At 37.6% G+C, this 27,772-nt stretch overlaps 2 protein-coding genes across 2 annotated transcripts; both read left to right on the forward strand.

The window, feature by feature from the left end:
- Nucleotides 1–128: 128 nt before the first annotated feature.
- Nucleotides 129–15,932, forward strand: LOC102238370. The gene is made up of 13 exons (XM_023325870.1): nucleotides 129–575; nucleotides 646–739; nucleotides 1,350–1,437; nucleotides 5,238–5,574; nucleotides 6,339–6,432; nucleotides 6,503–6,590; nucleotides 7,992–8,298; nucleotides 8,399–8,492; nucleotides 8,825–8,912; nucleotides 9,869–10,181; nucleotides 12,059–12,152; nucleotides 12,906–12,993; nucleotides 14,109–15,932. Exons 1-13 carry the CDS (start codon nucleotides 509–511, stop codon nucleotides 14,601–14,603), a joined length of 2,247 nt encoding a protein of 748 aa, XP_023181638.1. The 5' UTR covers nucleotides 129–508; the 3' UTR covers nucleotides 14,604–15,932.
- A 1,547-nt stretch (nucleotides 15,933–17,479) lies between these two features.
- On the forward strand, nucleotides 17,480–26,262 carry LOC102216559 (protein FAM3C-like). Its single transcript, XM_023344256.1, has 10 exons — nucleotides 17,480–17,544; nucleotides 21,165–21,203; nucleotides 21,735–21,821; nucleotides 22,637–22,693; nucleotides 22,768–22,876; nucleotides 23,049–23,107; nucleotides 23,874–23,924; nucleotides 23,995–24,079; nucleotides 24,977–25,103; nucleotides 25,195–26,262. Exons 1-10 carry the CDS (start codon nucleotides 17,526–17,528, stop codon nucleotides 25,279–25,281), a joined length of 720 nt encoding a protein of 239 aa, XP_023200024.1. The 5' UTR covers nucleotides 17,480–17,525; the 3' UTR covers nucleotides 25,282–26,262.
- Nucleotides 26,263–27,772: the final 1,510 nt, after the last annotated feature.

A 27,772-nucleotide genomic window follows, 5' to 3' on the forward strand; every position in this document is an offset into this window, starting at 1 on the left:
TATAATATAATATAATATATTATAATATAATATAATATAATATAATATAATATAATATAATATAATGTGTCTGTAACTCCACCCTCTCCAGATTTCGGTCACATGACTTCAGGGAGGTTTGGGCGGAGGTATCGAGCGCTCCTTTTTTCAGCACCAGGCGCAGCAGCAGCTAGCTCTGGTACCTCCATCGGGTGTATTTACGGTTCTGCCCGATGATTCTGCGGCGGTGTCATTAAGTTCTGACACATGCCGGACATCGGAACCAGTCCCAGCTGTCTGTAACCGGACTCTCAGCTCGGCAGGAAGCTCGGATCTGTTTGGTTTGTTGTGTTGTGTTAGCCGGAAAAAAAAGCTAACGGACGGTTTAACCATTCGGAGCTCTGCCGAACCGAACTGGACCCAACTTGCTGAATGGACCGAAGCTGGAGGAAGCTGGAGGACCCGAACTACACGATGAGCTAACTTGTAGGAAGCGGGCCCGAACACCAGAACGAGTCCCCGCTCTCCCATGATCACCATGGAGCCCACCCTCCAACCGAGCCTGCAGCCGAACCTCCAGGAGAACTCCTACAAGAGTGAGTATCTGCAGCTCCTCTGGCTTCTGTCCTGCTGATGCACCTGTGACCTTTGACCTCTGACCTACAGTGACGGAGGAGGACGTGAAGAGGCTGATCCACTTCCGGGCCTCCAACGAGGTTCTGTTCACTGGGAAGAGGAATTCGGCTAAGATCGCCTGGAGGTGAGGAGGTCTCAGCATGGTCTGGGCCGAGTCAGGATTGGTTCTGTGGTCCAGGTCAAGGTCTTGTCCTCTGAGTTGGATTGAACTCAGAGGACACACCTGCACTTTTTTAAAAAAGTTTCATCAGTTTTTTTATTGAAAAAATTTGATTTGGAAAAATTTTCTTTTGCCAGATTTTGTTATTTTTTGTTACTAAAATGAATTGTTGTAATTTTTGTCCTTAAAATACCAAAAATTTCCACTTAACTTTATACTTTGGTTCATCTGATGATGTAATTTTTGTTTTGATCTTTTACTCAGTACCTGAGCAGACTTTTTACCAAAATACTTTTTTACTTTTACTTGAGTAAAACTACGCTGAAGTCGTACTACTCTTACTGGAGTCTAATTTTTGGAAACTCTGCCCTCGTCTGGAAATACATCAGATTAAACCCAGAGACTCCTGCTGTAGAACAAATGAATCCAGAGTTTTGGCCTCGTTTTAAATTGTCCCGTTCGACGTCTGCTGCCCGTTTCATCATCCGTTTCATCATTCCCCACACATGAAGTCTATAAACTCTCCGTTCTTGGGTTACCTCAGTCTCAGATGTTATCCTCTGTCGCTCCTCAGCACCATCCTGAAGGGTTTGGGTCTGGAGGGGAAGCTGACGGCTGACCAGATCGCCAAGAAATGGGACAACCTGCGGACCAAGTATAAGGTGAGTTCAGGTTATAGAGGCATAATCAGCAATTTATAAACTGTTTTTCACATCAGCACAAACTGCTGTTCAAGACAAAACATAAAATAATTAAAGAGATTGTGAGAGTTAAGCAATTTACAGAAAAATGCATGAGTAAGATAACTGGGTCTGTAACAATCAATCGCATTAATCTTGAGAAATCGGTTATTCAAATAATCGTTGACTTATTTAGTAACTGATTAATCTAGATACAACTAGAGTACAAAAGGCTATTTGCTGAAAGAACAGCATATTCAGAGTAGTAATTTAACCTAAACTGCAAAAAAAAAAAATTATGGTTTGCATTTAAGATAAAAAAAAAAACCTGGTCTGTAAAAATGTTCTACTCAGAACCCCCTAAAGTGGCGTAGTTAAAGTTCACCTGTTTCAAATTCTGTAAAAACAAAACAAATCTCATGTTAATGTTAGAAGACTGTATGTTTTAGCTGCAGATGACACAAATCATCAATCATTCACTAAAAGGATTCCTTTTTTGTTGCATTTAGGCAATAAAGTGTTTATTTTCTTATTTAAAATATTTGTAATTTTTAATATATTTCTAATATTGTATAAAATAAGCTTAAGTGGTTAAAAGAAAAATTAGAAAATGTGCCAGTTTTTGTTTAACGATTAAATCGTTTAGAATAAAGTAATCTTTAGTTGACATCCTAATTTATACCAGGAATGCACTGATGTTAAAATTTGGACTGATATCAGCATATTATGACCGATAACTGATATTTGTTGATATATGTTTGTACACCGATTAATCATCAGAACAATCAATTAGTGAGATAATTTTTAGTTAGAGCTCTAAAGATAATAGATATTGACATTAATAAAGGCAAATTAGATAAATAGATGCATCTGGATTTATTTTAAAACAAAAAGAGCAGCTGTGAAGGAAATTTTTAGCACAAACAGAACAAAACCTAGTTTTAGACAGATAAACTGGACCCGACCAGTCACCGGTATATGAAAGGACTGATCTTTTTAAAGTGAGCAGGAAGACATTGTGATTAATATAAAACTGGTTTGTTTCTGGGTCAAACCTGAACGTTACGGTTTGATTTCTTCAGGTAAAACTCGTATAACTTTGGTTGATTTTAGCTAGAAAAAAAGCAGTTTTTTCCTCAACATTTTGTTATTTTTGTGTCATGTTGAGCTCAACATGTTTAATAGTCAGGATAAATGTAGGAAAAGACACTCAGTACCAGACTGCCATTGTCTAAAGGGGGCAGGGAATGCTGTGTCACCACTTCCTTCCTTCCTGTCTCGTATCCTGTGACCTGTCTTTCCTTTCTTTCTTCCTTCCTCTCTCATGTCCTTTTGTCCCTCGTCTTACATTCTTGTTGCCATTTTCCGTCCATGTGACCTTCATTTCTTCTTTTTTGTCTCTGATTTCTTGCGTCCTACTTCCTTTCCTGCAGTACTTCCCTCTTTCCTGATTTTCTTCTTTCTTTTCTTGTGGCCTTTCCATGTCCGTTCTTTCCCTGTCATCTCTTCCATCTATGAAGATTTGACTCTGAATCCCAAAACCTGTTAACCTGGCTCTGGTTAAGAGGGGAGCAGAAAGGAAGATGCATGTGCTTTCTCTCATTCCCCCAAAATTAGGGATCTAGAGTTTTGAAGATAAAATCTGAATAAAATGCCACCACATGTTTTGTACATCACCAGATGTTAAGATTCACAACAAGGTAGCGTAAAAAACAGCACATCTCATTATTTACCTATTAGAACAACCTGTTACTATATGTCTTATTTTTGATACTAATGGCTTGCCATACAGTCTATGGAGAAAAACTGGAAGTGGAAAAAGTAAGAAATTTGTCTGACCTTGATGAACTCTACTTTCCTTTACTTCCTTCTTTCCTGTCTGTCTTTTTTCTTTCCTTATGTCCTTTCTTATTTCTAGTTATGTTTTAAATTTTTCTAATATTTTTGCTTCTGTTTTACTGGCTCAATTGACCAATTTAGATCACTTTTCAAAAGCACACACACAGTTAGATATCATCAGCGTAAAAATGGTGAAGGACGTGAATAAAAATACTGAATAATATCGACTAGATGGCAGAATACAGGATGAAAATAGGAAAGTGCCCAGTATTGAGCCATGGGGAACCCCAATAATTTAAATAGTGTTAACAAATGGAGCACTTTTTAGCATTTACAGAGTAATTACTAACAGCAGCTGCTACATTAATAAGGATTTTGATGGGTTCTGTTATCTTTTTGGGTCTTTTTAATCAACTCCCCTAAATATTCCTGCATTAAACCCTCTGCTGTAACAGCTGGATCTCTCACAGAACCAGCCCTGCTGTGAGGACGCAGTCAGACTATAAACCGGCTTTAGCTCATCATTTATTTATCCCTCCTTCAGATGTTTGAGTTCTGTTCGTGTAGCTCAGCGGGACGGGATGTGACCAGGGAATCTGCATAAACACAACACCGAGCTGCAGGGGTTTTTAATAACACAGCAGTGGAGCGGTTCTGGGTTTGCTTCATCTGCTGCTGCAGCCTTTTTAAAGCTCTGATGTTAGCTAAACTTCTGCAGGAGTTCATAAAGAAAAACAGAAATTTAGAGTAATTTCAGTAAAAAATGAGACAACACTGGTTTTTTTTTTTTACCATTTCAAAACTTTGGTAAAAATCTCCTACATCTTTCCAGATACCTGGATTATTTAGGGTGCATTCACACCAGTCATGTTTAGTCTGCTTTAACCAACTCTACTTCATTTGTCTAGAAAGTCAGGTTTGTTTGGGGACGCAGTTGAATCAAACAAGCGAACTCTGGTCCACCTAAAAATCTCAGTCCTGGTTTGGATGAAGTGAATTCTGGTGCGGTACGAATCCATATGTGGATGTCAAACTGGAAACCGCTACAAAAGCAGAAAGTTGACTCAAACACAAGGCATTCTGGGTAAATATGACCAAAACAAAAGCGAGAGCGCTGTTAAAATCTGATGCTACTCTAGGTCTGGACAATAAATCAATAATTGGACATATATCAATAGATTATATGTCCAATACAATATTCAGTAATTTCACCGAACGCAGAATCGCACAGCATTCTGGGAAATGAAGGCAGAGGAAAGACTTTAGCCACTCAACCTTTCATGGCTAGCTAAGATAGATTTGTGGAATCAACTGACTCACTCACTCTATTGTTACCTAGCAACTCTCTCACTCTGGTTACCTAGCAACTCTCTCACTCTTTGGTTACCTAGCAACAGCCTGTTGAGTAACTTGTGCAGCAGCAGTTTCAGGTTTCACCACTGTGCCTCAAAACTACTTAAAAGTAAAAGAAACAAAGGCGTGGAGTGAAAACTGTGGATAAAACAGGAACGCTCATGCCATCAGTTTGGCAATATTTCAGAAATTTAAAACAAAAAACAAATCAATAATTATCAGTATCGACTGACATGAAACGCTTACGTCATGCTGCGTTTTTCAGCCGTATCATCCAAACCTACTCCACTCTGTTTTTGTTTACATTTCGTGAGGAAGGAAGTTTCTCTCAGTGTCTTCTTCAGACGTTTTGTGTCGTTTCCTTCAGTGGTTCTTTGTGCAGCGCCCCCACAGGCGAGGAGGAGAACAGGTTTTTCAATTAGTTCGGATTGTTTGACCCAGTGCAATGAGAAAGAGAATTACAGCAGCTGAAAATGTAGCAAATGTTGCAATTTTGGTTCCCAATCAGGTGTGAAAACCCCCTTACCGCTTCTACCAGTTACTGCAGTTTCTTGTCTGAGCCTGCAGGGGTCACTGTGTTCCTCTTTCAGGACCTGAAACAGCCTTACCAGGGCCAGGAGCATCTTGGGGTCGTGGTGGAGTCTTGGCCCTGGTTCCACATCATGGACGAAGCGATGCAGGGCCGCCTGTTTAACAGCAGCCTGGTTCTGAGTCCGGACAGTCCCTGCAACGCAGCCCACCCCCCCGACTGCCAGCCCTGCCAGAACCAGGAGAACACGGACATCCTGGAGTTCCTCATCAAGACGGAGATGGACGAGACGGTGACGGGCGAGCCGGTGGAGGAAGACGAGCCGGTCCACGCCGAGGCCCCGCCCACTGGCGGCGTTCCCATGGGATGGCGGAGGATGACAGAGTGCACGTATAAAAGTAGGTGAACCTTCCTGAGATCGTTATATTAACACATCAACATAATGATTTGGAAAAAAAAATACTTTTATGAGTTATTTTACTATGAAGTATTGCTACTCTTACTTGAGTAAAATTTCTCCACCCACTGTGAGTAACTTAAATGAAAACGTTTGTTTTAGCCAAAATTCAGACAGACACACAAACCTGCAGTTTTTGTTAAAGTTTTATATTGAAAGAAACTATTTTGGAAAAATATTTCTTTTGCTTGATTTTGTTACAAACATTTTTCAGGGATGAAAATCTAACAGTATCACAGAAATGAACTTGACTCTTTAGCTGGACTAACATTCACCATAAAATTGTGAAAATTGGAATTGCAAAAATAAAATTACTGAATAGAAACACGCCACCAGTTTTGACAAAACGTTTTTGCACCAGGATGAGGTGGTTTTTTGGCTGTATTAAAATTTTGTGAATTTAACAAAATTGCAATGGAAACACTTTGTATCAGTCATGTGATGAACAACCGGATGTGACAGGAACTGGTTGGAAGATGATAGTGCAGCATGTTTTGTTTTTTAGTGACTTATCACATGAACAAACTTATTCATGTGTGATTTTAATTGCGTTTCTTACTAACTGGACATAGAATTGTGAATTGTGTTTTGTAGACATTAGCATATCGTCATAGTTTTGTGGACATTTGTAATGGAAACCCAGCTAGTGATTTTATTATTTTCACCTTGTGCTTCTGTTTCTAACCCGATTTTTCTGCCCAACAGTGACCGAGGCAGAAACCGAGAGGATGATCAAACTTCGAGCTGCAAACGAAGCGCTGTTCACGGGGAGAAAACACTCGGCCAAGCCAGCCTGGAGGTGAGATTCCCTCACTTTAAATTATAACTTTTTCAGCCTAAGTTAGAAACGTTGCCTTTGTTTTCCTCAGAGCCATCCTGTTCGAGCTCGGCCTGCAGGGGCGGCTGACCACAGAGCAGCTGGCCAAGAAGTGGGACAACCTGAAGAGGAGGTATAAGGTACATAAACCGCCTGGACCCCCAGAGCCTCCTGCAGCGATGCTGTAGGGAGAGAAATCTGCCCCAATATTACTGCAAGCAAAGAACATGTTCCAAAAATAAAAACTAGGAATCCACCAATATGGAAATGTTTAACATTGCTGTTAGAGTCGGTAACAGTTACTTACTGTCACATGACAGCAAATATGTGACAGCCTCCTTCACTTCCCCCACAGAAGCAAACGGAAACAAGATGGAAATAAATACTGGTTGCTAATATTAGAACAGTTTTATTTACCAAACTGACACAAATATGTAAAAAAAAAAAAAAAGACAAATCGGATATTGTACATTAAATGAATAAAAATAAAATAATTTCCAAACTGCATCATTGAAACTTTACAACATGTATGCAGTAGTTGATCTACTTTTTTATAGTTTGCTATATTTATGGAGGGTTTTTTTTTCAAATTGTTTTTCAAATTTTAATTTTTTTCAGATTTACTTTTTGCAAAAAAAGATTCTGATTTATTTATCTACTTATTTTACTGAATTTTATTTTTTTCCAAAAAATATAGAACAAATTTAACAAATTGCATTTTTGTCAATAATACTGGAACAAATTTCTCTCCATACAGTGAAGGCATCGAGGTGCCTGTGGAGCTCTGAGAGATCCAAAACACTTTGTCTGGCTTTTTACAACGTCTTTAAATTTGTGATATAAATGGTTCCAGGGGCAGGAAAAGCTTTACAGCACCAGCTGTTAATTAGAGCCTTACGGTGCATTCAGCCCTGTTTGGTCCACTTTAATCGAACTCTGGTTCATTTGTCTAGAAAGTTCGGTTCGTTTTGTGAGGTGTGAACGAGCAATTGAACTCCAAAAAAGAAAACTCTGGCCCATCTACAAACCTTGTTCTTTGTTCGGTTAAAGTGAGCTCTGGTGCGGTTTAAATGCTTATGTGAATCCAAGCAGACTGGAGACTGCTCCAAAAGCTGGAAGCAGACTATAGTGCAGGGCATTCTGGGTAAATACAACCAAAACAAACATGAGAATTTAACCCTAGCAGGAGAAATGATTTATTGTCTTTTACCAAAGACAAAAGACAAATCATACAACCGTTAAATTCTGATGATACTCCATTTTTGTTTACATTTTGTGAAGAAGGAAGTGTCTTCTTTTGAGGTTTTTGTGTTGTTTGATTCAGTAGTTGTTGGTGCAGCGCCCCCTCAGGCAAGGAGAGGAACAGTTTTTTCACAAGACTTGGTTCATTTGACTCAGTGCAATGTGAAAGTGAACTGCAGCAGCTGAAAATGTAACAAATGTTAGAATTTTGGTCCCCAATCTAACTGAATCTACCAGACCATCAGGTGTGAAAACTTCCTTAAATGATGGTGATGAGGATCTGTGTGCGTCTCCTCCAGGAGCTGAAGTTTCCGTCCCGCGGTGTGGAGGCCAACCCAAGCTCCTGGCCCTGGTTCTACCGGATGAACGACGCCATGGAGGGCCGAATGGCCAACGCCGCGCCCATCCTCGCTCCCATCGTGGAGGACGGAGACGAGGAGTGCGAGACTCTCTTGCCGACGCCAAAGAAACGAGCGCGGCGAAGCCGGGGCGGGATGGCCGAGTTCCTGACGGAGTCTGAGATGGATCTGTTGGTCGATAACGAAGAGAAGATCGGATCATCGGCTCTGGGAGATCTACATCGGAACACAGAGTTCACCTACAAATGTAAGAGACCGGAAACAGGAGGGGGTTGTTGTTGGGTTGTACCTCTCTGTGGATGAGTTCACTCAGATTAATGTGCCGGTGAAACTGGAAATGTCCACAGTAACAGAAGACGACACGAGGCGACTGATTGAGCTGCGAGCTGCTAATGAGGTTCTGTTCACTGGCAGGAGGAACACGGCGAAACCTGCCTGGAGGTCAGGAATGTCAACACTTACACTAACATCACTGACGGAGACCAGGCGTCCCATCACTAATATAACAGGATTATTTTATTACGTTGTGTTCAATTGATTTAATTGTGACATTTAATTGACCATCCTTCCTGTACGGCGAGAATGTGGGAAAATATTTTAATACAACTGAAATAAAGAACCATTTTGTTGGTAAATCAATTAAACATAATATCAATAATCCTATTTTATTAGTAATAGAGCCTTGGTCTCCATCACAATCACAGTTGAAACACCTTTAATATTCATGATTCCAGCTAAGCTTCCTGTTTAAAAAGGTTTTGGTTCTGATTCAGGGGGATTGTGAAGGAGATGGGTCTGACTGGGAGGATAACTCCAGACCAGGTGGCCAAGAAATGGGACAACCTGAAGACTAAATTCAAGGTTTGTCCTAAAGTATCGACTGTTTTACTGTGAAAAATGTCTTTTTTTTCTCTCAAATTCACAACAAACTTCATAAAGTTAGTAAATTTATTTATCTGACAGAAATTAACAATTAAAACCTGATTAAAAATCCCAAGGAAAAACTAAATAGGACAGATAATTAAGGCTGAAATGATTAATTGTGACAAATCGATTATTTAAATAATCGATTATTTAGTTATCGATTAATCGTTAACAGACACAGAGACTCAAAAAAGATCATATGTTGAAAAAACGATACGGTATATTTAGAACAGTAATTGGGACAATTGGGGAAATTATTTCTGTCATTTGTAATTTCTTTTTTTAGAAAAATAAAGCGAGGAAGAATTGATTCAAATTGGATCTAGTACAGAAAAATATTAAATGTTATTTTTAAACCATAATGCCCGACGTATCTGCACTGCAAAAACATAAAATCTTAACAATTAATTCTTGTCTAATATATAGTACAAATATCTTAGTATACTTGAAATACGACAAAACTAACTTACAAGTAACTTTTCAGAAAGATATAGGAACTTGTTTTAAGTAAATAATTCCTTAATATTGAAAAGTTCTAGTTTCACTAGCAGATCATTTCATTAATAACAAAACATTTTTCCCATGTTATAAGTGAAATAATCTAGTACTTTTTCACCAATATAAACAATTATTAACCCAAACAAGCTCTTATCTGTTGCTGAGAAGTTACTTGTTAGTTTTGTCTTATTTCAAGTGAAATAAGATATTTGTGCTAGAAACTAGACCAAAATTACTTTAATATTTTGCGTTTATACAGTGTGTTTCTTATAATTACTCCCAGATTCTCTGGAAACTGTTGCGAAGGTCATTCAATTATAAACTATGTAAATTTATCAGAATAAATCCGTCTTTTTAGTGCTGCTGGTTCTGAATCTTGTGTCCTGCCTGTGAAGGACCTCAAGTTTCCTCCTCGCGGTATGGAGGCCCAGACCAACCCGGCCTCCTGGCCCTGGTTCCAGTTGATGAGCGACGCTCTGGAGGGCCGGCTGGCCGATAAAGCCCCCAGAGTGACACCGGTGTGGACCAGCGAGGAGGACGCCGTGTTCGGGTCGTCCCCGCCCCCCGACTGTCTGATGGGGGAGCGGAGCGGCATGTCGGAGCTGGACAGCATGGTGGGCGGAGACCACGGCGAGGCCGACGCCACCGTCACCTACATCGACGCCAGCGGAGAGGAGTGCGCCACGCCGTCAGAGCTCTCCTACAAAAGTACGTACAAGTACTTTCCTGGTTCACACTCTATGATTTTCTTCATCTTTGTGTCTTTACTATTAATCAATAAGCCTGTCATGATAACACATTTTGTTGTCCCAGAAGTTATTGTGATAAATATAATAATATTGTTTTGAAGTCAGTTTTAAGTAATTTAATGATAATGGAATAATAATGCAAGAACACATTCTCAGAGATCATTAAACTTTAAATTTTAATGAACATTTAACATTGGAACTGGAAGACATTTTAATTACCCATTATATATCAACAAAACAACAGACACAACAAAATAAATGATTTATGAAGTTGCTGTAAACAAATTTGACTTTCAAACAAAAGACTTGTTGAGACCAAAACATCAGATTGAAGACATTTGTCCTACAGTTTTAGAGAAACAGGAGAAAAACTATAAATCATGCAAATGGAAATTGAGCTTGTTTTAATTGATCATTCTATTAATCGATTACTTTATCTTGTATGTACATTACACAACTTTGCATAGCTCCTATTAAGGTAACCTAAAGAGCATGTATTTTGCAAAAATTTAATAATTTCTGCTCATTTTAAAATATTCTTTTGTTAAGGATGAAATAATTTTATATGTAAATTGCACAGTACCACATTGCATCAACAGGTGGCGCAAATGTTTAATTTATTACTATTAATCTGAACTAAAAATAGATATTCTTAGTCAAAATCAACAATTAATATTTTGCTTAAAATCATATTCATGTTGGAATAGTTTAGCAGGAAGTCAGGACTTAATTATTTCATAAACTGGCCAATGTTCCGGTTTATCTCGGTCCGGTTTGTTTTGGATTTCTTATTAACACTAAAACTAACTGAGGTTAGATCAGTTTACATGCAAAACCCCTCGGATGGAGCTGCAGGAAACGTTTCCTCTGCTGTAATGATGTGGACACAAGCTGCTTATCTGATCTGAACTCATCCTGAATCCGTCTCATCTGTTTGTTCAGGAAGAAGGAAAATATGGGTCGCTGCTTCAGAACCTCCAAAATACGGGACAGATCCACCACAACGCCAGGCTTAACAACATGATAATGTGTTATCGTGATGTCAATGCACAATATTTTTTATTTCACCAACATTTGAGATGAATCCACCTAAACAAGATTTAATTTGATTCTGCTCTGAATGTGAGTGAATGTAAGTAGTTACTGCCCATCTCTGGCCATTTCCATCTGACATGACAGATTAAAAAGAGGAATTTAATCAACATAATATTTTTATTTATCTCTTATTACTTACATCTTTCCAGCTGATGTCTTTAAAGCAAGATCGCAACCTCAAGCATAGTGTAAATAATGTCTTTAAAACTAATCCAATAGCAACTTGCATTTTTATTCTAAAGCACATTACTTATTTATCATTAAGTTTTGTTTAAACAACTGGGTTAAATCGTTCTCACCTCCATGTCCAGTTAAAAACTCCTGGCACAAACTATAAAAAGCTAGAATCACTGAGAGTTTTCTTTTGTTCCCGTTACGTTTTATAGTTGCAGAGTCTCCGGTTCTTTGTACATTTATCCATGTAAGTCTATAAAATACATTTTTCGACGTAGCTGCGATTTTTGACCGGAAGAATCGATTACAGACGAAGCACAGTTGCGCCACGCTTTCTACGTCGACATAATATTTTTATCCAGATGTAAGTCAGTAAGGAGAGGAGTGCCATCTAGTGTCTGTGAATACAAATTGCAGGCTAAAGTCAACATCCGGGCTTTACGCGGACCTTTGGCAACGGTATCAGTGATTCAGGGGGAAAACGAACCAAACTTACCAGAGGTCAAACAGCGAGTAATTTCCAGGAACACGTGACTGCAGCGGCTCTCTGTTGCGTCTGCTTCCCAGTGAGCGACCAGGACACCAGAAGGATGATCAAACTCCGAGCTTCCAACGAGGTGCTCTTCACCGGGAGGAGGAACGCTGCCAAAGCTGCCTGGAGGTGAGGCGGAGATGCTTCCTTTTGCAAAAAAAAATAAAAATAAAAATGAGTAGTGGTTCGTTAGATTAAAACCGGTTCCAGTCGGTTAGCTAAAAACTTAGAACATTTAGTGTTATAGTTTCGTCGCCATCCAGCAGAGGGCGCAGTTGGTCATCGTTAATAACCGGAGCCGTTGATACAAAAACAAAGATGGCGGAGGTTTCCAGAATAAAGAGAAGCGATCCAAACGGTGTCCGGTTTGGGATGCAAAATGCACTTTGCGCGATGATAGAAAAGCCGTGGGTATAACGTAGAAAACAAAATAATTTAAAAAACATAAGATTTTGATTTTGATGGCTGTCTGAGTTGATTTACTTCATGGAGTGAAATTTTGACATTCCTTCAAAGCGGTATTTCTGTTTAAGTATCTCTCTTTTCAAGGGTATTTAAGTTTTTTATACGTTTAATTTTTTTATCTTTTATATTTGTAGTCATCACCAAAAAGGTTCTTGTTTTTGTTATATATTCTTAAATATGTCTGTTTAATAATGTGAAAAAAACAACTTTTTCTGTTTATTTAGTCAGTATTTAATACAGCTGACACAAAAATGTCTCATTCAGCATATTATAAAAAACAGCCCTTTATGTGGTGGATAGACGGTTGGTCCTGTTGAAACAAGCAAAAACTCAGGAAGATCAGCCAACTTTAGATTAACTTATCAATGGATAACTTGCATCCCTAGTTGATGATGATGTTATGACCTGCTTCCTCAGAGCCATCTTGAAGGAGCTCAGCCTGCAGGGAAAAGTTTCCACCTACCAGATGGCAAAGAAGTGGGACAATCTGAAGAGGAGGTACAAGGTGAGACATTCCTACCATCCTATCACAGGGAATGGTGAGGCTTAGTCCACATGTAGCTGGATATCTCTGAAAATTAATACATTTTTATGTATTTTGGCATTTAATCCACATGAAAAATGACCTTTTTTTATCACTAAAAGTGATTATTTATAGAGACTCAACTTAAAAAAAACACCAACATATCCACATACTGGCTTTTACAAGATTCCCAGTCAACATTGTCTTGTGTTTTATTAACTTTAGGAGTTCTGGTTAGAACATATTTACAAACTAAGAAGTTTATTTACTCTTAAATGCAAAATGTATATATTTTTGTACATTTACTTTTTTATTTGCATTCCTTCAGCAAATGGCCTTTTGTAGAGTTTGTTTTCTCCAGTTTTTGACTATTCAATTACTAAATTAGTTGATCATTAATTCAATAATCATGATTTACTCAATCGTTTCAACCCTATTTCTGTTGTGAGTCAGGTCCCTAAGAAAGCAGTATTCTGGAAAGTCAACTTTTTTTAAGCTTTACATCATGTTATAATGTTATTCCCTCATCAAAACAGACCTGGCGTGTTGCTTTGAATCTTTCATGCATGTTTGAGAAATGTTTTAATTTCCATGACAACCATTCAGCTGTGCAAAACGTCTAAGTGGACCTAGCCCTGCCTATGAGACACGGCTCCTCCTCAGAGCTGCAGTTTACAAGCGCCCAAAGTCCTTGCAACTCCCTCACTGAGCTCCTTCAGACTAGCCAGCAGCAATTAGCAAACACCTGATAGAACTGAGCATCTGCTGAGCTCATTACAGGAGCTACTTCTCAGTGAAACACTGGTAGAAACGTTGTTAAAGGGTTAATAGAGGAGCCATGTTGCGATGACTTCCTGAAGGAGGAGTTTCAGAAAGAGCAGGAGTTTTTAAAGAGACAGAGACACAATTTTAAAACGTTAAGATGCACAGTCTTATCTGATAGTGTTTTTATAACAACTGAAGGTAACATAGTTGCTTAATTATGCTATAAAATGGGACTGTGTGCCACATAATACTGCCTCTTTAAATTTAATTGAAAGTGGTCTTGAACTAAATTTGGTGAAAGCTGCAGAAACCGTGTCCCACCTTCTGTTCAGGACCTGAAGTATCCTCCCGTTGGGATGGAGAGTGCTGCTGACAGCGCCTCCTCCTGGCCATGGTTCCACCTGATGAATGACGCCATGGAGGGGCGTCTGGCCGGTAGCGCCCCCCTCCTCACTCCTCTAACTCAGGATGACGACCAGCACCCAGACCCCGCCCCCAGACACAAGCTCCGCCTCCCTCCTGCGCAGCAGCCGTCCTCCTCCACGGACTTCCAGGAGCCGTGCGGCGGGACGCTGGGTGGACTGGAGCGGGAGTGGGAGGCGGTGGAGCGGGAGCGAGCGGCGTTGGAGCGGGAGCGGGAGACGGTGGAACGGGACCGGGCGGCGGTGCAGGTGGAGCGGCTGTGGTTGGACCGGGAGCGGGCGGCCGTGGAGCAGGACCGCGCCCTGGTGGAGCAGGAGAGGGCGGCGCTGGTCCGGGACAGGGAGGCGCTGAACCAGCGGGCCCTGATGATGAACCCTGTGGGACACCTGAACAGCCTGATGTAGGCGGGACGATGTGGAGACGCAGAGCGTCATCCTGCTGTGGATCCAGACTGATGCTGCTGGGGGAAAAAAGGCTGGTCCTGGCTCAGGTTCAGATCCTGGTTCTGCAGGTCCACCGGGTTTATCAGGGAGTAATCGTCTCCTTCTATACTGCTCATCATCTCGGAGTCAAACCGACTCAAATCACAAAATCTTACCAAGTACGTTTGGTCTAGTTTCTAGTGCAAATATCTTAGTTTTCTTAAAATAAGACAAAGATAACTGAAAGGTAACATTTCAGCAAGATATTAGACGGAGGTGTCCAAACATTTTACAAAATGGGCCTGAATCCTAAAGTTCAAAGTACTCAGGGGCCGTACTGTCCTTCTAATTTAAATAAAAAATAATGCTCTTATGAATTAAAGAAATGTTTGTATGTGCTCAATACAACAGCATATTAGAGCCAATGTAAATAGGAGAAAAGTAGTAAATTTTCACCAAAAAACTAAACTAGATTAATCTCAGAATTTTTTTTTTTTTTTTTTAGAAAAAAACATGGAAATTTCTGAATTTCAAATGTTGAAAATTTTTGAGTGATTAATTTGAATAATTTGAGTGAAATTATTCCAGGGCACAAACTTTACGCATCCCTGATATAGTAGCTTGTTTTAGGTCAATAATTATTTAATATTGATTTTAAAAAGTTTTAGTTCCACTGGCAGGTTATTCCACTTTGTTATTCAGTGTTATACAGGAAAAGGTTCACTTTGTCAATATTAAGGAATTATCAACTTAAAAGAAGCTCTTATAAATCTCCGAAGTTACTTGTAAGTTAGTTTTGTTTTATTTCAAGTCTACTACAATATTTTCACTAGAAACTAGACAAAAATACTTAGTAAGATTTTGTATTTTTAGTGTTTTTATTACTTTTTTAAAATGTAAGACAGCTTTCCTCCTGGTAAGAAACTGCGTAATCGGGTGAAACGGCGGCCTCTTTGGGTGAACTCTGGAACTGAATCCTCATCCAGTCACATCTGCAGCGACTGTATGAGTCCATCACTGGTTAAAAGAAATAAGTTTGTTTTATTTTTATAATCTCCGACGTTCTGCTCTGTAATTTATGACCCGAGTTGAAGAAGAAGAAGAAGAAGAGAGATGCAGCAGTTTCCGTCCTGAAGTGCTTTCACAGAAGCAGCGCCCCCTGCTGCTGGAACAGACATTTTAAAAAACGTTTGAATGTTTTACACCATGTTGTAAAAACTGCCTTTTAATTTTCTGTCCTGACATTTGTCTGTTCATGTGTCAAGTTTCTGTGGAGGATTAAAACTCTGAGTCTTTATCGATTTGATAATATGATCAAGTTGTCCACTTTCTCTTATTTGGTTTCTTATGAATTGGATCAGGTTATTGAATAAAATCGAGCAGAATTTTACATTTAAACAATGCAATAAGCCTTTTAACTATCTATCTAATGTTGTTTGTGCAAAGTCAAGAATTTTGTTCGTTGGGCCCCAAAGCCGTAGCCCAGGGCCCCACATCCTTCTAAATCCGGCCCTGCATACCGAGTAGGGCTGAAACAAATGGTAGTGATGAATCAATTATTGAAATAATCAACTAATTTAGTAATCAATTAATCATGGAGTATAAAGACTAAAGGCACATTGGTGAACAAAACCTATTAAGAGCAGTATTAAGTATTAAGAGACCTATTAATCTATTAGGGCCTTTAAGAATAGATGAGAGCAAACATTTATTTAACATGTATAAGTAATACGTTCCATAATAAAGTAAACAACATTTTAAACAAAAATATTTTATGAAATTCACAAAAAATCCTGATTAGTTTATAAATTTTGTACACAAAGTAATAAAACACATAAAAGTAAAAATAATTATAGGATATTGAAGTAACCACTGAGAGAAAAGATTGAAGATTAGTTTCCTTTCAACTCAATGCAGTAACATTCCTATAGTGAAAGTCAGTGTGAAAGTTCATAAATCAGCAGCTGAGCACCAGGAAACACTGAGTGTCATCAGCATACAGTCTTCACAAAGGTAAAGTCTGTTTCTCCTGAAGGTGTTTCACAAAGGCTGCATGTAGGTATCAAAAAAGACAAGGATGTAAAACTGAGCCTTGTGGAACACCGTATTTAAATGATTATCGGTGCTTACAGAAACAAACCTCTTTTAAGCAGGAAATATCAGGATGTTTAAGTAAACCGTGTCAGAATTATTACTGATCAATATTTTGATTTAGGTGAAAATTAATATCTGACATGATCATGGATGAACTGAAGCTTTCACACCCTGGAGGCAACGAGAAAAACGGGCTCAGGGCAACTGCACTGGAAACTAAAACTTTGATGCTGCGACACTCCCTGAACGCACCACGCGGCGGTTTGACCGGAACAATCAGCCGTAGACCCAGACGAACAACTTCATGCTGTTAACAGAAGCCATGAACCTGAAACTTCAGGTTTAACATTCAAATTCTTTTCAAACTGAACAATTGTGTGGTTCCTCAAACTTTAGATCCTCTGTGGGGTTTAAACCTGCACACTGTTTGGATTAATAGCAACAAAGACGATTTACGTAGATTTTGAAACAAGTAACACAAATTAATAATGACTAATAAACATAAGTATAATCAAAAGGGTTATTTTTACACTATTAAAGTGTTAAATTCTGATAGAAACTCAAAGAACCGGTGCAAGCTAAAAGTAAACATTCCTAACTTTTAAGTTAGGAGTGTTTGTGAGTGTAATGTGAATGTAATTATCTATAAAGGAAACTTAAGGAAACTTATCCGGCCTCCGCAGCCGGACTGTGACTGTGCAGCTGCTGATTGGCTGTTTGTAGGCAGCAGGGGGCGGAGCAAGTTCAACCTGTTCCTCCTGGATTCCACCTGAGGCCGATCACAGTGAATGGCAGCCGGACGTAAGAAACATGTTCTCCTTCAGAGTCGGTCAGTTTGATCTCATTTCTTCATGATTTTGATTTATTTCTCTGCTCTGTTTGAAGGTCAGCTGGCTTACCTGAACAGGTGTTTACAGTAGAGCAAAATTACCTATACAGGCGTTGGTTGTTAGCAGTAGAGAAAACATACCTGTACAGGTGTTAATCATAGAGTAAGTTACCTGTACAGATATTAAATGTTAGCAATAAAGCAGAAGTACCTGTACAAGTGTTAATAATAGAGTAGAAATAATTTTATAGGTGTTAATAGTAGAGGAAATATCCTGTACAGGTGTTAGTTGTTATTAACAGAGTAAACATAACTCTACAGGTGTTGATATTATTACCTTTACAGGTGTTAATAATACACCAAAACATTCTATGCAGGAGTTAATTGATAGTATTAGATCAGAATTACCTTTTCAGATGTTAATGGTGTAGCTAGTTTATCTGTTCAGATCTTAATGATGCAGCTAGTTTACCTGTTCAGGTGTTAATGATGCAGCTAGTTTACCTGTCCAGGTGTTAATGATGCAGCTAGTTTACCTGTGCCGGTGTTAGTGAGGTAGCTAGTTTACCTGTCCAGGTGTTAATGAGGTAGCTAGTTTACCTGTCCAGGTGTTAGTGAGGTAGCTAGTTTACCTGTGCCGGTGTTAGTGAGGTAGCTAGTTTACCTGTCCAGGTGTTAATGATGCAGCTAGTTTACCTGTCCAGGTGTTAGTGAGGTAGCTAGTTTACCTGTCCAGGTGTTAATGAGGTAGCTAGTTTACCTGTCCAGGTGTTAGTGAGGTAGCTAGTTTACCTGTCCAGGTGTTAATGAGGTAGCTAGTTTACCTGTCCAGGTGTTAGTGAGGTAGCTAGTTTACCTGTTCAGATCTTAATGATGCAGCTAGTCTACCTGTTCACCTGTTAATGAGATAGCTAGTTTACCTGTCCAGGTGTTAGTGAGGTAGCTAGTTTACCTGTCCAGGTGTTAGTGAGGTAGCTAGTTTACCTGTTCAGATCTTAATGATGCAGCTAGTCTACCTGTTCACCTGTTAATGAGATAGCTACTTTACCTGTCCAGGTGTTAGTGAGGTAGCTAGTTTACCTGTCCAGGTGTTAATGAGGTAGCTAGTTTACCTGTCCAGGTGTTAGTGAGGTAGCTAGTTTACCTGTCCAGGTGTAACTCGTGTATCTGGTACAATCCTGCCTCATCTGTTTGCTAACGGTTAATATTTCAGGTATTTCCTTCCAACAGTCTGGATTTGATTCATTTCACCTGCTAAAGATTTTAATTTCTGCTGTTTTAAAGTGAATCATGAACCGGAGTTTCACTGAAAATGTTTCTTATCTTATCTTCCTGTAATCTCAGTGAGTGAAGTTCAGATCTTTATCTTGATCAAACGTTAAGAGAGAAATGAGCGAATAAAGTTTGGCAGTGAGTCAGTTTGAGACGACATGCCAGTAAAACTAAAGACCAAACCAACCGGAAAGCCCAGCTTCTTGTCTCCCAGGATTTTCTGCTTCGTCTGTTAAAGTACATAAAATATTTCAGTGTTTTTGTTGCTTTGTTTCTGAACGTTCTGCCTGCTGATCAGCAAAGAGTCTTTGTTGTATCAGCGATGGAAAGGTGTTGACATCTTGTGAATCCTGATGAGGTTTTCCTCAAAGCATCAAGAAGAAACCAGTTTCTAATGTTTCACTTCTGACAGAAAAAGTGAAGATAAAACTTTGCACTGTTCTGTGCGAGAAGAGCACAAATGTGTCAGAAAAATGATCATAGTGTTCTTATTTCTTATCTGACTTCTATAAAATATATGCCTTGCATTAAAACTGAGAAAATTAATGTTTTGATTATGTTTTGAATGTTTTGAACCCTAACCCTAAAATGCAAGAAATAACTAAAATAATTTCTCTTTTATATTGGACAATTAAGTGAATTTGACAAAATTACAGCTGTACTAGGAACCAGTTTGTTAGATTTTATGAAATATTTCATCCTATCTGAAGATTATGAACCGAGACTTTCTGAACTAAAGAGTAAATTAGTTCAGCTTCTGCCCTTTACTGAACTTTAAGGAATTACAATGGCTGCAATGCGCCACAACAATGGGAAAAATAAAAACAGCAAACATTTGTTGCTGAAAAAAAAAAGAAGAACAACTCAAAAATGACTTTTTCACACCGTCTGTGTCGACTTTGTGCCTCGCGGAGCTCCGTTGCCGTGGCAACCAGATGACGACAGCTCCGCTAGCCAATAGAGCAGAGATTAAGTTCAAGTGTGTCAACGGCAAAAAACACGCAACATTTTCCTCTCAACAGAACCCAAAACCTGTAACGGACCGTTTAGTTTGGCTACATTAGATTTTCAGGTTTGATGTTTATTTATTGAGTTAATTTCTGTTGCACAATAGGCTCATCTGTAGTTGATTAATTGAAGGATTACTAACAAAAATACACACAGAACGACGAACGTTGCTTCCATAAGACAGTCAGAAAACTGTATGGAACCAAGCTAACTGCTTTACGTCTTCTTCTTTGCTCTCCAGCATTTTTATTATGAATTTTCAAGCATTTCCACTTGAAAATACTTGATGGAGATTTTACACAAAAACATACCAACACAGCAAGATCTTAGTGATGAGAAAACATCTAAATATAAGAGAGGCTTACTGTAATCATATACAATAACAAATAATGTTACGAAATGAACAGGCGGCTTTCTTTACCCTGCCAGTTCACAGCATAAATGAATAACTGAGGTTTTTAATACAGTTCAAAAGTACTTTATTGACCCCAAAGGGACATGAAACATTGTTGTAACTCATTAATTTAAGATTCTTGAAAGAGTTATTTCTGGTGATGGCTGTGTGCAGAACGATCTCCTGCAGCAGTCTGTATTACAGAGAGTCTGAAGAAGCCTCTGACTGAAGACACGCTGACAGCCTCATGAAAGCTCAGAGTTAGCCATCATTTTCTTGATTTTCTGATGAATCATTCTTTCTGATAAGAATGGGATGATTCACATTTTTATTTCCTGTTTTTGATTCATGTGAATCCTGGTGGAACAGGAAACCAGAAAATCCCAAACAAAAACATCCGGCAATCTGCAGCAAGTTTCAGTTTATTTCTCCTCATGTCTGTTCAGGAAATGCTCAGCGCTCACTGCTTATTTTACTCTATTTATTTTATTAGTTTTATGTATATCTGAACATAAAACGATGCATAACAATGGCTGTATCCGTACAGAACCTCTGAATAAACCCCTGCAGCCATCATCTGTGTTCGATCCTTACTGTCTCTTCAAGACGCTCCAACTTTTCCCTTATTATTAGTTATTTGCAGAAAGTCATTATTTTATATCTGATTGTAAAGATCAGTTTAAACTGTCGACTCGTTAACATGTTTGAACAGTAATCTTGGTCTGAAGCTGATTTGTTCACAGATTATTGATGCGTTTTAACTCTAATCTAGTTTGTGTTTTTCTTCAGTTTGTGCTGAAGTTCATTTTAAATCCTTTTATCTTTGGTATAATCTTGAAACCACTCGGAGGATTTACCGGCCGCAGACGATGATTCATCCTCTCACCTGTCTGACCTGTTTGCCCTGAAAAACTCAACACTCACAACGTCACTTCTTATATTTCAGGGAAAAACAACATTGGGAGTCAATGCAACGTCATCAGATGTGAGTTTCAAACCTCCCTGATTTTATCAGTTTGATAAAACTGGAAAAACACAAAAATCTTACCAAAGTGTTTTTGTCTATTCTGGTGCAAACATCTTAACATACTTGAAATAAGACAAAACTAACTTATAAGTAACTTTTCCACAAGATATAGGAGTTTGTTTTAAGTAAATAATTCCTTATTGTTGAAAAAGATTGTTTCACTTATGGGAAAATATCTTGTAAGTAAAATAATATTTTTCATCAATATTAAAGTATTATTGACTTAATACAATCCTCTGTATTTTGCTATAAAGTTATTTCTATGTTAGCTTTTGTCTTATTGCCGGTGTACTAAGATACTTGCTCCAGAAATTAGACAAAAATACTTGGTAAGATTTAGTTGTTTTGCGGTGAGCGTCCCGGTTTTTGTATCGCTCCTGCTGCAGAAATAATCTGACCGGTTCAGAACCTGGTCAGAAAATCTTCATCTTTATTCTCCTGTTGTTTCTCTAAAACTGACTTTTTTTCATTTATCTTTTTGTCTTCCAGGGTTTCTCCAGGCGCTGACGTTCTTCATCATGCTGCTGTTCATCGTCGTCATCTTCCTGAAGCTCTACAACGACCAAAACATCACAGGTCAGAACCTCCAGATTCTGCTGGGAGAGACGGTTTCTGTGTCACAGTGATGATGGTGATGATTAGGATGATGTCAATAAAAGATGATCTTGTTTTCTCCATAAAAAGAGATTCATTTCAGGTTTCCTGGACGATAAACTGAGTCAATTTTTTTGTTTTTGAAAATTGTATTTCTGGAAATACAATTTTCCAGAAATACAATTTCCGGAAAATTGTTTTTCCAGAAATTGTCTGGATTTTTTTCCACCGGTGTCATAGTTCAGATCGCGTGATGTCACCACACCCATATCCGCCATCTTGTTTGACCAATGTGTTTTTTATCTTTGATTTATTTGGACTTTTAATTCAGATGAGCTCTACGACAGAATACTAGGGATAAAACTTTATATTTTTAATTACAAGAATAAAGTCAGAATACTGTCGTAATATTAGGAAAATAAAGTAGTAATTTTATGAGAACTGCAACAAAAAATACAAATTAAATGAGGGAGATTGAGCATCTTGTGTAGTTACACTTTGGTACAAGTTTTGCAGATAATACTCAATAGAAACACTTAATCTTTTTTCTGGTAAAATTGTGTTTTTATTTCTGCGAAAATTATGACTATTCTCTCATAACAAAACAAAAATGATCACAGTTTGGCCTTAGTATTCTGTCGTCCAACTCACAGAAGGGATGTTTGGAAAAAAAATGCATTTTTTGAAAATGTTTTTTGTAATTTGTAAAGCAAATTACAAAAAACCTGATTGAAATATGACCTGATTTTGGATTAAAAAGAAATTTATTTAACTATTAATTGTTTCTTCTCTTGCAGATATAACTAAAAATGCGCTGAGCTCCAGTCAGACCTCCAAGTTGGGCTCCAACGCAGGTGAGTCTGAACCCGGTCAGAACAGACCGGGTCTTGTGGGTTTGTTGGGATCTGATTTGTGTTTTTTCCTGCAGAAGGGCCATGTTCCAGGAAGAACGTCTGTCCAGGGAATCACATCAGTTTCTTCGTCCAGAGCGGAGCTGCGAACGTCGTTCCTCCAAAGATCTGCGTCAACAACAAGCTGTAGGATCTCTGTCCTCTTCTTTCTGTCTGCTCTCTTCGTCTCTTTATGGACGTTTAATTCAGTTTGTTTGGTCTTTTTTGTTGTTTTGTGTCTCTCTGGACCTTTTGCTTTATTTCAGTCATGTTGTTGTTCAGATGATGTTTGTCGACTCTCAGTGTTTTGTTGCTTCAGGGCTTTAGGAACCGTTTTGAACAACGCTGACACCGGAATCAACATCGTGGTGGTAAATGGTGAGTGATGGGGATTAAACCCTCATAACTAATTTTAACTAGTTTTGCATTTATTTAACTTAACCTGAAATATGTATTTTTTATTTACTTCTAAAACTTTTTTTTTTATCATAAAAGCTGCTGTTTTTGCGACGTGCATATTAGAGTCATTGTTCAAAGAAACTTAATAAATAGGAGAACATTTCCACCAAAAAAATTCAGAAATTTTCTGAATAAAAAAGGACAATTTCTGAGCTTGAAAAGTCAAAAAATTGCTTAAAAGTTTTTTGATTAATTTCAGAAATCTTCTAGAAAATTCTTGGAAATTTCTGAGTTTCAAAAGTTGAGAATTTGACAGAAAAAACCTGAAATTTTCAGATTTAACCAGATAAATAATTTAGGAAAAACTAGGAAATTTCTGAGTTTCAGAAGTTGAATATTTTTTACTTTTAATCATTCTATTTACTTTCTTTTTTTCTCAACTTTTTTCCCCATAATTTTGCGTTTTCTAATTATTTAGATTTTGTCTTATGAGTTCAACATTTTCGTCATCATTTGGACTCCAATTTTAAAATAGGTGATCAGCAAAGTAAAAAAAAAAAAACATAAATAAAAATATAAAGTTACTCCATATCTTTTTTTCTCTAGGTGGCCCCTATATCCTGTTACAGTTTTTCATACAGATTAGAAGCTAAATAAAATGATTTTTAGTATTTTTTAATAATAAGTGGTAACAGGCCGCAGAACCCGTCCGGAGTTCTGATCTGACCTGGTTTGTGTCCGGCAGGTAAATCCGGAGACGTCCTGAAGACGGATCACTACAACATGTACAGCGGCGGTAAGTCGCCATCATGAGACCGGATTCTGTCGGATCCAAACGGATCCTGATGCTGATGTTTGTGTTGCAGAAGTGGAGCCGCTCATCGAGTTCCTGAAGAACATCGAGGTGGGTTCTGTGGTTCTGATGGCCGTCTTCGACGAGGGATCTAGAAGGTCAGTTTTCCTAAAGACGCTTCATATCTACGGAGAAAAGTTTAAATCTGCTCTGAGGAAATAAGATGAAGTTTCTAGAGAGCAAAACTTATTAAAGTCTGAAAAAATGCCAGAAATAATTTGATCCCAGTTTGTTTTATTAGCTTCATTAAAATGAAAGTTTGACATTAATTTTATATGATTTATGATTTGATCACAGAAATACAGTCACGCTGTAATCAGACTTTCTTCATAACTAAAGATTTTTACTGTCAGATTATTTATCAGAAACATGAAGAAATTTGTTTTATTTCAAACACGTGAGAGGATACATTATATTTATAGACAAATAAATGGGTAACAACGTTGAATTAGTTATTTACTTATAGTTCCTAATATCTATTGTTAATTTATTAATTTTTATTTATTTGTTCACTTCTACTTATTTATTAATTGCTTTATCCGTTTATTTTAATCATTTTATTTACCTGCAAATATTTTGCTATTTATTATTTTTTTACTTATTGATTTAGTTTTTGTTTGTATTTACTGTCAATTGTTTTTATATTCAGTCAATATTTTTTTCCATAATATGTTTCTGTATTTTTTCACTAATACTTATTTATTAATTGCTGCTCGTTCATTTTAATTTATTTACTTGTTGATACTAATTAATTATTAGCTAAATAATCAATTCATTTACTTACTGATATTAATTAATTAATTATATAAATTACCTATTTATATAATAAACAATTATATATATAGTTTCATATATTATATAAATATAATTTATATACATTTTTACATAGAATTTTTTCCTAAATTAATATTTATTCATTTTTTTAATAAATAAATATTTATTTACTTACTAATATTTATGTATCAGGCCCAACATCCAGTGTTTTGTCCCATCAGGTTAAATGAGGAGGCCCGGACTCTGATCGCGGACCTGGGCAGCTCCGTCATCCATTCCCTGGGATATCGGGATAACTGGGTGTTTGTTGGTGGGAAAGGGACGACGGGGAAAAGCAACTTCGAGAAGGTAAAGTCATCAAATGAAATTAATTTAAACCTGCTTTGCTGACTCCTCTGTCTGCTGTGAAACTGAAATCTGATCCATTCGTGTGTTTCAGCACATGAAGAGCGACGATTCCAAAAACAAGTACGAGAACTGGCCTGAGATGGTGGAGATGGAGGGCTGCATTCCCAAATACGTGTAATAATCCTGGAAAAATCAGCAAGAAGCTGCAGGACGGGATCTTTAGGACTTACGTATTAAACTGATCTGGATGAATCCATGAGATCCTCCACATCCTGCAGAAAGCTGGGCCTGATGCTGTGACTCAGAGTCCAGGTTAAATTAAAATAATCCGGCCACCTTTGGATGGAATAATTAATCTGTATTCAAAGGAAAACAGGAAACATCTAAACATTCTCCACTGATCCAGGATCCTAATCCATCTGGAATAATCCTGCTGCTGCTGACATTTAACTTTCCTCAAAGTCCAGCTTCTCCTGCAGGAGCTTCTGGAGACAATTTCCAGACTTCAGCAGATTAAAAGCAAATTAACAGATTATTAGGGGATCATGAGGAGGCACGGTGTTTTTACAGGAAGGGGATTTGATGAATTTTCATTGTCAGATAGAAAAAGTGGGAAAAGGTAAAAAAATATAAATATTTCTATTAGAATGAAACATTTATATTCTGGTTTTTAACTTATTTTTCTGTTTTTTATTAAATAAATCATGTTTTTACTTTATGATCTTTGTTTTAAACTTTCATTTTAATCGTAAAGAAACCATTAATCAACTGAAATAAACAGAAAAAGCAGACTAGTTAGTTAGTTAGTTAGTTAGTTAGTGACAGATACAAAATAACAGGGACAAATTCCAGAATTTTGATTAAAGTCAGAATTTTTAAATTAAAGTCAGAATTCTGAATTTAAAATCAGAATTCTAAGATTAATGTCGGGTTTCTTCTTTTTTCCAGTGACCCTAATTTTCTTCCGAATGTTTTTGACTCAGCCGGAGTTCGGTTTGTTTGTTGTTTTTTTTAACATATTGAATCTGGTCTTAAACTTTAAATTGATAGCGAGTGAATGCCAAATTAAGAGAGCGGTTTGAAATAAAAGTGTTTTTATAATAAGCAACCTTACATTCCAGCTACTAAAAGCTGCTCTGGTAGATCTGCTGTCGCCCTGCAGTTACTAAAATAACCACAGACAAGACTGGAATAAATTCTTCCTGGAAGTAAAACAAGAAGGACCGGAGGAACAAAGGCAACTCTAAAACATTCCAACCCAATTAAGGAACAAACACAACGGTTGTTTTGTTGAGGAAGAAGGTGAAAAGTCATCAGTTCTGAACAGATTGACCCCTCTGACCCCAAACGGATCCAGAACTTTCAGGAGGAACTGAATAGTTAATATAGAGAAGAACTGTTTCTGTTCTGGTCCGAACTGTGAGCCCTTTTTTCTCATCACAACTTTCCCCAATCTATCTAGAATATGTAGAGGAGAAAGATTCATTTGTGTGGATTATTAGATTATTTTGTGTTGTGAAATGTAATTTCTAAGCAATGGAACAATAAAAATACAGCAAAGCGGCTCAATTTACAGCTCTACATGAACTCTGCTGCCATCTAGTGGTTAAATGTAAAATAACAACAACAAAAATAACTAACTGCAAAAGCGCAAAATCTTACCACGTATTTTTGGTCTAGTTTCTTTTGCAAATATCTCAACACACTTGAAATAAGACAATGTATTCTTGTGAAATAATATAATAGTTCAACCAGTAGTGTTTTGTCAATACTAAGCAATTATTGACTTAAAACAAGTTCCTATATCTTGCTGAAGTTATTTGTGACTTTGTTTTGTCTTATTTCAAGTGTATTAAGAGTTTTGCACTTTAAGATTTTGTGTTTTTGCAGTGAAGTTATAGCATATAAACTCTGAGTATTAAAAAGTATCCACATATAAAAAGTTTTGAGATGGATTAATTTAAATATGTCAATAAATGTTGCATTAATTGTTGTAAATCGAGTCCAACATTCCCAGTGCATGTGTGACTTTTAAAAACTGAGGCGATCCAAACCAATAACATGTGGATAACTGAGGTTAAAAAAGTGTTAAGTCTAGGGTTCCCAACAATAAGTTGAAACTATTTTCTTATGGAATGAAATTTAAACATATTTTAAACTTGTTTTAAGAGCCTATAAGACTGCAGAAAAAGCAGCTGTGTTTATTTAGGGAGGACCTGACTTATTTGTTTTTCTCAAGGAATTTTGCAGGAAGTTCACTGTTTAATTTTGATAACTCAAATAAAACAGAAGAAACTCAGAGATAAGGGGACAAACAGTGACAACTGAAGACAAACAGACAGAGGACTTGTCCTACCGGATTTAAAGTTCCTGTGGATCAGATGAAATCAGATTTCTTGGTTAATTTCTCCTAATTATATTCAGTGTTGTCTGAACAAACACTTCACATCCTGCAGACCTCCTGTTCTGAGAGCAGTTTTAACCCTGAAGCAACAGAAATGACTTTTTAAAGCTAGAAAATTTCACATCTCTTCCTCTTCACTTCCTTTGTTGAAAATCATCCACAATTGCTCAAGTAAAGCTCCAAAAATTTAGAATATTATGAAAAATATCATGAAAAAGAGATTCTTTTTGTTAAGCATTTCAGAAACAGTCCAGTTCTTTACCTC

Source organism: Xiphophorus maculatus, chromosome 2, assembly GCF_002775205.1.
Source record: "Xiphophorus maculatus strain JP 163 A chromosome 2, X_maculatus-5.0-male, whole genome shotgun sequence".
NCBI lineage: Eukaryota > Metazoa > Chordata > Actinopteri > Cyprinodontiformes > Poeciliidae > Xiphophorus > Xiphophorus maculatus.

Bases quoted from the DNA above. Each gene is read 5' to 3' on its own strand.
- LOC102216559 (XM_023344256.1), top strand. The intron at 21,204-21,734 runs GTGAGTTTCAAA...TTTGTCTTCCAG, and splicing joins TCAATGCAACGTCATCAGAT to GGTTTCTCCAGGCGCTGACG. The intron at 22,877-23,048 runs GTAGGATCTCTG...TTGTTGCTTCAG, and splicing joins ATCTGCGTCAACAACAAGCT to GGCTTTAGGAACCGTTTTGA.
- LOC102238370 (XM_023325870.1), top strand. From the start codon at position 509: ATGATCACCATGGAGCCCACCCTCCAACCGAGCCTGCAGCCGAACCTC. The intron at 12,153-12,905 runs GTGAGGCGGAGA...CTGCTTCCTCAG, and splicing joins GCTGCCAAAGCTGCCTGGAG to AGCCATCTTGAAGGAGCTCA. The intron at 12,994-14,108 runs GTGAGACATTCC...CCTTCTGTTCAG, and splicing joins ATCTGAAGAGGAGGTACAAG to GACCTGAAGTATCCTCCCGT.